Source organism: Telopea speciosissima, chromosome 11 (genome assembly GCF_018873765.1).
Source record: "Telopea speciosissima isolate NSW1024214 ecotype Mountain lineage chromosome 11, Tspe_v1, whole genome shotgun sequence".
In the NCBI taxonomy this organism is placed as follows: Eukaryota; Viridiplantae; Streptophyta; class Magnoliopsida; order Proteales; family Proteaceae; genus Telopea; species Telopea speciosissima.
Genome location: NC_057926.1, coordinates 13746703 through 13757541, shown reverse-complemented (window position 1 = coordinate 13757541; position 10839 = coordinate 13746703). Strand labels below are relative to the sequence as shown.

General features: G+C 47.2%; 1 protein-coding gene across 1 annotated transcript; it reads right to left on the bottom strand.

The window, feature by feature from the left end:
* Positions 1 to 10162: 10162 nt before the first annotated feature.
* On the bottom strand, positions 10163 to 10633 carry LOC122644793. The gene has a single exon (XM_043838177.1). The coding sequence runs from the start codon at positions 10631 to 10633 to the stop codon at positions 10163 to 10165; it is 471 nt and encodes a 156-aa protein (XP_043694112.1).
* Between the last annotated feature and the right edge of the window lie 206 nt (positions 10634 to 10839).

The following is a 10839-nucleotide window of genomic DNA, read 5'->3' as shown; positions in this document are numbered from 1 at the left end:
TGGGAGTAATAGAGAAACCAAGCAAGATGGCAAAGATCGAGACGGTGATCTCCTTCTCGGAGGCAGACTTGGAAGGTGTCAACTTTCCACATGAGGATGCCCTGGTAGTACAGGTGGAGATAGCTAACCGACCAATGCACAGGGTGTTGATAGATACAGGGACATCCGTGGATGTGCTCTCACTAGAGGCCTACCGCTAGTTCAGGTTTAGAGATGACCAACTCAAGCCAGAGCCTACCTACCTCCATGGGTTTTTGGGCACCACCGTCTCCATCAGAGGCACCATAGAGCTACCTGTCACCTTTGGAGAACACCCTCGACAGGTGACCATCATGGTGAACTTTATGGTCGTCAAGTCCGTAGTGTCATTCAACGGCCTCCTAGGGCGACCATCACTGATAGCCCTTGGAGGTGTCGTATCTCCGCTCCACCTAAAGATGAAGTTCCCCACTGACAATGGAGTAGGTGAAGTCTGAGGCGACCAGAAGAAAGCTAGAGACTGATATGCCACCTTTGTGAAGAAGAACAACGGCAACACAAGAGGGATGGCGCTGTGCATGGAGAATCGGGTCAGCGACCAGAGAGATGAACTAATAGAGAAGAGAGGAAGACCGGTGGAGGACCTTGTCCCATGGCCACTCAGCAGGGATGACCCCTCCAAAATGGTACAGATTGGCTCGTTGTTGAGCAAGGAGCAAAAAGAAGAGCTGGGACACCTCCTCCAGAGCAATATGGACGTCTTCGCATGGTCGACTGCCGACATGCCAGGCATACCTAGGTCCATAGCAGAGCACAGACTACACATAGACCCTACCAGGAAGCCCGTCCAGCAGAAGAGATGGAATTTTTACCTCGAACGACAGGCAGCTATCAAGGAAGAGGTTGAGAAGTTGAGCCAAGCAGGGTTCATCTGGGAAAAGAAATTCCCTACCTGGCACCCAAACGTGGTCATGGTACCCAAGCCTAATGGGAAGTGGAGGATGTGCGTCGACTACACTGACTTGAACAAGGCGTGCCTAAAGGACGAGTACCCACTACCCAGGATCGACTTATTGATCGACGCCATCGCTGGGCATGAGATGCTGAGTTTCATGGATGCCTACTCAGGTTACAACCAGATCCTCATGCATGAGGATGATGAGTCTTACACCGCCTTCTAAACGGACAAGGAGAACTACTACTACCGCGTCATACCATTCGGGCTAAAGAACGTAGGGACCACCTACCAAAGAATGGTCAACAGGATGTTCGAGGAACAGATCGGACGTAATATAGAAGTGTATGTGGATGACATGCTTGTAAAGAGCGTCCGAGCCCACCAGCACCTGGCCTACCTGGAAGAAGCATTCACTGTACTGAGAAGAAACCAGATGAAACTAAATCCTGTGAAGTGTGCGTTCGGGGTAACGTCAGGGAAATTCCTGGGGTGCATGGTCTAAGTACGTGGAATAGAAGTCAACCCCTCCAAGATCAAAGTCATTCAAGAGATGGCACCACCTTGGATGGTCAGAGAAGTGCAAAGGTTAAATGGAAGGATCGCTGCCCTTTCAAGGTTTGTGTCACAGTCAGGAGACAAGTGTCTGCCGTTCTTCAAGACATTAAAGAATCTCCAAAGTCCTAAAGACTTTACCTGGACGGAGGAGTGCCAGAAGGAGTTCAAGGAGCTAAAGGAATACCTCAGGAGTCCACCACTGCTTGGATGACCAGAACCTAATGAAGAATTGTAGATCTACTTGGCGGTGACCGCTGTCGCGGTGAGCGCGGTACTGTTGAAGGAAGAGGGTAAGGTACAAAGACCTATCTACTATGTCAGTCATGTGTTGATTGATGTAGAGACTAGGTACACCAGGATTGAGAAGGTCGCCTATGCATTGGTAATCGCGGCTAGGAAGATAAGACCTTACTGCCAAGCTCATACCATCATGGTCCTTACCGACCTACCATCAAAGAAGGTATTACACAAGCCAAACGTGTTCGGACGATTGATTGCCTGGGGCCGTCGAGTTGAGTGAGCACGACATCAGGTTTCAGCCCAGGACAGCAATTAAAGGCCAAGCCCTGGTAGACTTTGTTACTGAATGTACCCTTCCAGAGAGCGAACCAGAGGTAGAGGAACCAGAGGACTAGGATCGAGGTTCATGGGAGATGTACGTGGATGGTTTGAGTAATGCCACTGGAAGTGGGGCTGGCTTCATACTCACCAGCCCTGAAGGATTTTGAATCCAGTATGCTCTCCGATTCACCTTCCCAGCATCCAACAATGAAGCAGAGTACGAAGCACTACTGGCTGGACTCCGGGTGGCTAAAGCCATTCAAGTCACACACCTATCCATCCGGAGTGATTCCCAACTGGTAGTGAACCAGGTGAACGGAGAGTATGAGGCAAAGGTCAAGCGGATGGCGTCATATCTAGCACGTGCTCAAGAATTGATCGGGGAGTTCGTGAAGTTCGAGATGGTTCGGGTTCCCAAGATCGAGAATGCCACTGCAAACGCAATGTCCAGGCTAGCCAATGATGAACTCAAAAACCTGGCCAGTGCAGTATATGTTAAAATACTATATGAGCCAACATATCAGGAGAAGTAGGTTAATGAGATGGAGGAAGGACCTAGTCGGATGGACCCTATACTCAACTACCTATAGAATGACGTCCTCCCAGAAGACAAGGTCGAGGCAAAAAAGATAAGGATGAGAGCTGCAAAGTACATCGTCCTCGATGGAGTACTATACAAGAGGGGAGCCACAGCACCATTGCTTCGATGCCTAGGACCCAAGGGAGCCCAGTACGCCCTGGCAGAGGTACATGAAGGGGTATGCGAAAGCCACATGGGGGGAAGAGCTCTAGCCTACAAGATCCTCCGCCAAGGACTTTACTGGCCGAGAATGCAAGAGGAAGCGGTGCAGTACATCAAGGCATGCAAGCACTATCAATTGTTTGCCCCCATACCCCATCTACCCGCCACTAAATTGACATCAATCCTCAACCCCATCCCCTTCGCCATATGGGGCGTAGACATCCTAGGCGACTTCACCGCAACGTCAGGTAACCGCAAGTACTTGGTGGTCACCATAGACTACTTCACCAAGTGGGTGGAAGCCAAGCTGTTAGCCAAGATCACAGAGAATGAAATGGAGAAGTTCATTCGTGACGATATCATCTATAGGTTCAGAGTGCCCAAGATTATAGTCTCTGACAATGGGAAGCAATTCAACAACCCCAAGTTCAGAGCCTTCTGTCAGAGCTACAACATTAACTATCGGCCTGTCTCGGTAGCCTACCCACAGGCCAATGGTCAGGTGGAGGTGACCAACAGAACGTTGCTGGATGGAATAAAGAAAAGGTTAGAAGGACCCAAAGGGAAGTGGGTTGAGGAACTACTGAGTGTTCTGTGGGTATATCGCACCCAGCAAGGACATCCACAGGGGAGAGCCCATTCCGCTTAGCATATGGCACAAAAGCATTGACACCAGTAGAGGTCCTCGTTATGTCTCACAGAGTACTGCACTTCAATAAGAGAACATACACAAATGGACTGCGAGCAAGCCTGGACTTCCTGGATAAGGTATGCGAGAAGGCATTGCTGAGGAATGTGGCATATCACCAGCGAATAGCCAAGTACTACAATGCCAGAGTGAGAGAGAGGCTATTCCATCAGGGAGACCTAGTCCTGAGGAACGCAAGTGCATCGCAGCCAAGAAAGGAAGGGAAGCTATCAGCAAACTGGGAAGGACCTTACATAGTTTCCAAGCAGATACGTCCAGGGACATCCCGCTTGAAAACTTCGGGGGGCAAGAAGGTAGACCGTACGTCGAACTTAGAACACCTAAAGAAGTACTACTAGTAAGAGGAGCAGCAGTAGCAGTAGCAGAGTCGGCTGTCAGCCACAGTACACGGTAAGTCACATTATAATTACTGTTTTCAAAGATAATTTGAAATTTTATATTGGGATATGCTCGTCTACTCCTACCCATCAATCGGATAGCTTTCGTCACACCAAGGCTTAATGCCACCAAGGTCCGCTGACCACAAGGTACAAGGCCACCAAGGTTCATAGACCACCAAGGCGCAAAGCCACCAAGGCCCGTTGGCCATCAAGGTCCATAGACTGCCGATGTACAATGCCACTAAGGTCCACGAACCACCAACGTCCACAAATCACCGAAGTCCGGGAACTATCAAGGCTCAAGGGCACCGAGGTTGAACGACTACCAAGGCCTATCGAACACATATGAGGGATGAGAAACAACAACACCCAGAAGGGAGAATACTTACTGGGGCGATACTTCCCCAATGTCAAGCCATCGACCCAGGAGAGTGGAAAGCAAGCTGCAACGACCAACAAGCAAATGCATGAGGAAAGGTACCAAAAAAAAAAAAAAAGAGGGTCAAGAGGCCACGGCCAAGAGACCATGGCCTATGGACGTCAATCCCTTTGGCGAGGAGGAAAAAAAAAATGCCACAGCCAAGGACCGTAGACGACAGGCCATGGACATAGAGTTCAAGGTCGAGATCCAAGGATGAGGATCAAGGTTCGAGGTTCGAGGTCAAAGTTCGCAAGGAGTCGAGGTCAAGGTTTGAGTAAAGATGTATCTATGGCCAAAGACCAAGTGAGAGCGAATATTTTATATACCAGAGAAGACAAGCATCAATCGATGAGCGTCGCTAGGCGCAGATCGAATGGGCATTGAATGGGCGTCACCAGACGTCGATCGAAGGAGCATCAACGGGCGTGGATCGAATGGGGGACCCATCAATGGGCGTCGACTCTAATAAATAATAAAAAAAAAAGAAGAACCAAGGTCCATGCCCAAATGGGCGCCGACCCTTGGAAAGAGAAAGGAGAGATGAGAGATTGAAAAAAAAAAATAGAGGAACCAAGGTCCACGCCCAAATGGGCGCCGACCCTTGGGAAGAGAAAGGAGAGATGAGAGATTGAGAAAAAAGAAAGAAAGAAAGAAAGGGAAAGCCATCATTGGGTATCACATCAAAGGGAGAAGAAGAGAGAGAGGAAGAAAGATAGAAGAGAGAAAAAGTAGGAGAGAGAAAGAAGAAAAGTAGATGAAAGAAGAAAAAGTAAGAGAAAACAAAAAAAGAGGGCGTTTGATCGATGGGCACGCATCGAACGAGCATCACTAGGCACAGATCGAACGGGCGTCGCCAGACGCAGATCTAGCATGGGTGCCAATCAAGCATAGAGCGAGGCCTGCTGGCATGGCTCGACAGGCGCAGATCGAAGCCTATAGACATGGATGAGGTTTGAGGTCCAAGGTCAAAGTTCACGAAGGTTCGAGGTCCGAGGACGAGGTTCAAGGTCTGAGATCCAAGGTCGAAGTCCGTGAAGGTTTGAGGTCGAGGTTCGAGCGAAGAAGTGTCTATGGCCAAAGACCAATTCGAGTCAATATCAACCAAAAAGAAAGGGGGCCACGACCAAGGGTCGTAGGCAACGGGCCATGGGCAAGGATAAGGTTCGAGGTTCGAGGATTGAGGATCGAGGTCCAAGGTCAAAGTTCGCGAAGGTTCGAGGTCGAGGGTTCGAACGAAGATGTGTCTGTGGCCAAAGACCAATTCGAGTAAAAAAAAAAAAAAGTACGATACATCATACTTGTCACGAGTTCGAGGTTTAGAGGCAGAGTCTGAGAAGTTCGTGGAGTGGGAGATGGTTCGAATACAAAGGCACAATGCCACCAAGGTCCGTAGACCACCAAGACGCAATGCCACCAAGGTCCATAGACCACCAAGGCACAATGCCATCAAGGTCCGTAGACCACAAAGGCGTAATGCCACCAAAGCCCGTTGGCCACCGAGGTCCGTAGACCACCAAGGCACAATGCCACCAAGGTCCGTAGACCACAAAGGAGGAATGCCGCCAAGGCCCGTTGGCCACCAAGGTCCGTAGACCACCAATGCACAATGCCACCAAGGCCCGTTGGCCACCAAGGTCCATGGACCACTAAGGCATAATGCCACCAAGGCCCGTTGGCCACTGAGGTCCGTAGACCACCAAGGCACAATGCCACCAAGGTCTGTAGACCACCAAAGCGTAATACCACCAAGGCCCATTGGCCACCGAGGTCCATAGACCACCAAGGCGTAATGCCACCAAGGCCCGTTGGCCACCGAGGTCCGTAGACCACCAAGGTGCAATGCCACCAAGGTCTGTAGACCATCAAGCGCAATGCCACTAAGGTCCATAGACCACCAAGGCCCGTTGGCCACCGAGGTCCATAGACCACCAAGGCACAATGCCACCAAGGTCCGTAGACCACCAAGGTGCAAGGCCACCAAGGTCCGTAGACCATCAAGCGTAATGCCACTAAGGTCCATAGACCACCAAGGCTCGAAGCCACCAAGGTTCGACAACCACCAAGGCTCAAAGCAAAAAGTGAAAAAGCAAGAGAGAGAAGAAGAGAAAAGCAAGAGAAGAGAAAAAGTGAAAAGAAAGAAGAAGGCAAGAGTATATATCTACAAGAAAAAAAAAGTGAACGAGGAGAGGATTGAACCCTCAACCTCTCCCTCATCAAATAATTTACAAGCGGGACCCTGAAGAGAAGAATATTCATTGGGAACCCCATGAGGGGCGCACAAGCTTAGGAAGTACTCTCTTGAGCGTTCCACTCCAAGAGAGTTGGGGGCAAATGATGAACCCCAAATCAAGCTACCCAATCAAAGACCGCCATGTGGCGAGGCTAGACATGGCAGGGTGAACACCCTCTTGGGCGCTCCCCCTTGGGCGAGCTCTCCCATTTGGATGAGCTCCCCCTTGGGCAAGCTCCCCATTTGGGTGAGCTCCCCCATTTGGATGAGCTCCCCTTGGGCGAGCTCTCCCATTTGGGTGAGCTGCCCCTTGGGCGAGCTCCCCCATTTGGGAGAGCTCCCCCTTGAGCGAACTCCCCCCTGGGCGAGCTCCCCCCTTTGGTGCGGACCCCTGTGCACGTGGACAGACGTGTGCTGGAGCACCGCGGACAAGATCAGAGCACCTCCGCCTCCAACTGCAAGACATGCACTACCTCTAGGACTCTAGGCCACCGCCTATCAGTCAACGTACCCATAATGGACTCAAACACCTAGAACCTATCCACAGTCTATCCATCCAAGACACCAAGTCCATCAGGATACAACATCTATCTGGAAGATGACCTACCAAGAGCAAACCCTGCTATTCAGGGACTCTATCAGCTATCAAAGACATCTCACATCAACTGGGACTCTCCACATCGCCACCCGCTGCTATAAAAGGGAAGGTATACTATCTCATCATCCATCTTGACTTTCATTCACTCATCTGTTTGCGCAGAGAGATCTGACTTTGGCAACGGAGAGTCCTAGGTCGGAACCACACCGGTTCTTCGTTGTCACTCTTTGGTCCTTTTGCAGGTTACGACACTCGAAGGAATCATAAATGTGGTGGCCTCATAAAATTCCAAAAATCATTTTCAAATAAGGAAGAAAACCCCACCACATAACAAGGAATTCATTTCCATTTACTATATACTTTAAACTTTAAAGAATATCCAATGAATTCCCAAATTTTCTTAACAAATAAGGAAGAAGACCCCACCCACATTATAAGGAATTGATTTCTATCTAAGCATTTGATTCTTAGGGAGTAAGTAAAAAATTTATTAGCTTTTCATAACCGTGTATACGTGGAATGTGCAAAAAGCAAAACCCTCGAATTTTTCTCCTCTTAGGTTTCTTGCCCTGTCAGGTTCATAGGTTCCTCTCATAGGGAGGGCGGAAATGACGACCTCACCCCACCCGGATAATGTGTTAGGGCAGGGGGTGAGGTCGTCATTCCTGGTCCCCTATGAGGGAACCTACGGGGAGATCAATTATCTTTTTCTAGAATGGAACAAAAGAGATTCACAATACCCACGAATGGACATTTTTTCAGCTTTGTCTTTGTTTTAACTAAGAAAATACAATAGAAGCCAAAGTAGGTCAAAGACTTAAAAGGCTTCTCCTGCTCCTGTCTTTCTAAGAAGGACCGGTTGCTCCCATTTACCACCGGAATCTTGACTCACCCTCACACATAAAACAGATTCCACATCATTCTATCCTCCTCCTTCCTTTCTAGAATGAGATATAATAAGGGTCGGAATTCTTTGTTTGGGGAGGGGAGGGGAGGGGTCGCCCCTGCATGAGGGTGGATTTTCCGTCTTTCATGAAGGTAGGAAAGTTATTTCATATTCCTTTGTGTCTGGGCGTAGACAGTACATTCTCCCAAAGAGAACTTTTCTCCAAATATTAAGGACCATTTACTTGGAAATTAGGCTTCTAACTAGGTGAGGTTGTAGTAAATATGTAAACTATTTGTGAACAATACATCATCTTATGATTTATTTATATACACCAATTTATTATGCATTAGTGATGGTAAGTTGGGACAAATATGTAGAAAATGAGAATCTAAAACGATGCAAAAAAGAATAGAAATCACAAACAAACAATCACACCATGCATGCACACAAGGATTTATGCATGTGGTTCGGTAAGATTGCCTATGTCCATGGCACAATGAGACCTGTTTCACTATCAATTCAAAATAAGGTAATAGTTGTTTGTCATCAAACTTCTCTTAGATTGATTGTAGAGAAACAATCCTTGCTACACTTTATAGTGAAACCACTATATAGGTAATGGGCAAAGGTTGTTGGGCATGTTGTCCGCTCTAGGTATGTAGGCAGCCTAAACCAATGGGCTGGGTGGGGCGAGATGGGAGGGGCAAGGTGGTCGTTTCCATGGCGAATTGGAGAAAGACAGACACAGGGTGGGCACTCGGCATCGTGCCCACCCTTTTTGCCATGGGTAATTTACTAAAATATCCATATCTTGATTGCCACCCCTGAACTCCCACCATGGGACTGCCAGCTCAATGATCCCACTAACAAAGATAAAGACACGAGGTGGTGGATTCCTCCAAGCCTCTAGCCTATGGTAATTCGGAATCAGTCTATTTATGCAAGTGTGTAATAAAAATGTTTTCTCTTTGTTAGCGGTTGAGAGATGTAAATGGAATCCGATGTAGCACTCTCTCTACATTTGCATTCAATTAGTTTCTGAAAACCGATATCCCAACATAAATATGAACACAAATTGAATACAAACTTTTGCCTATCCATTTACATCCTTAGACAAAAATGGTGGTTGAGAAATTTCAGCGAGAGGCATATAGGTCAGGCGGCCAGCTAGGATGAAATCCAATTCAGGTAAGTACGTTATTTGATAAGACTTATTTAATTTATGTTAGTGGATAAGACTTAATTTTATTTTATAATGGGCATTTGAAAGGTTAATTAGTCTTGGTTGATTCAGGTTGGCTTGGTATTGGCCTCTCAAGTTCCCTGTCCGGTCAGGTTCGTATGTTCCTCTCATAGGGGGCCGAAAATGATGACTTCATCCCCTGTCCGAACACACTGACTGGGTGCGGTGAGGTCATCAGTTCTGCCCTCCCTATGAGAGGAACCTACGAACCTGACCGGGCAAGAAACCTGAGAGGAGAAAAATTCTTGAAATCCCCTGCAGTACGTGCACCGATCTTACAAGTGTCAAATTCTCAAAACCAAATTGCAGTGCACCGTGAGGATTTTTTGAAAGGGAGAATGCAAATCCTGCCTACCTAGCCCTTCTCGATCTTATTGGTTGGGGTTTTTAATCCTCGATATATTACGTCCATGTTTAATTTATTAATCTCTTACCAACTTGCCAACACTTATTAATGTGACCTTATCACTCCATTAAATATATTTTTCATAAAACCCACTTTTGGTGGTTTAGCTTAAGTGACCTCTCCTCTAATGGTCACTTAGGGAAGATTAGGCATTTTCTTGTTGTTTAACATTCTAGAGCAATCAATTATACTTGTTTTTGGCCAAGAAATGGAGCCAGTTAAAGTTGATATGTCTAGACTTTAGAGTTGTGATCAATATATATATATATCATTGACTTGTATGTTTTCGACAATTAATGTAGCTAGGATGTATTCGATGGAAAATTCTACTGTTCTAGATTTCATTCTCAGATGGTCTAGAAATGTAATTAAATGGTTGAGATTTGAGACAGATAGGTGGTATCAAGTCCTTTTCGCATTAACTGATGATGTTCTAGATTTCATTCTTTTTTTTATAAAAGAGCTTATATTATATTAGTAGAATAAACTGATTACAATCTGGGATAATTCTTTCCCCGAGCATCATTCTGTATCACATCAGAAAGAGCCACAGGGAGAGAATCCATAGAAAATGAAAATTCAACACAAGTGTTGACCAAGCCTGCTAAGTAATCTGCACACGAATTTGTCTCCCGAACCTGATGAGCGAACGAACAAGTAATAAAAGTATCACGTAAAACTCTGATTTCCTCAACCAGCCATCGAACTTCCCATGATAATGCAAAGCTACCCACAATCATCTTAATGGCCAGCATCGAGTCTGAACGCACTTGTACCCGAGAAAGCTTGAGATTACAGGCCTTCAAGAGACCGGTTTTAATGGCCTGCAACTCCATCTGAACTACCTTCACCTCACTCGCTCCACCAGCAATAGCAAAGATCGGCCTTCCCAAATGATCACGCCCAATTCTGCGCTTGCCAGGGTCATTCAACCCCCTGATGTTCCATGCGCCGAATTTCATCATTGAGAAGATGGAGAAATGGGGTGTTGCACCGAGCCATCCCTACCCGGACTTCGCTCTCTCTCTGTGCAAGACAGTAGAGATTCATCCTGCACCACTTCTGAATTAGAAGTCTCCAAGTCATCTAATGGCGAAAACCGATTGCCAATAGGATCTACAGGGCTCCAAGAAGGAGTAGTGGACGAAGGATTCTTAGCACTGCAGTT

Excerpts from the sequence above, each read along its gene's own strand:
- LOC122644793 (XM_043838177.1), bottom strand. The coding sequence starts at position 10,633 with ATGAAATTCGGCGCATGGAACATCAGGGGGTTGAATGACCCTGGCAAG.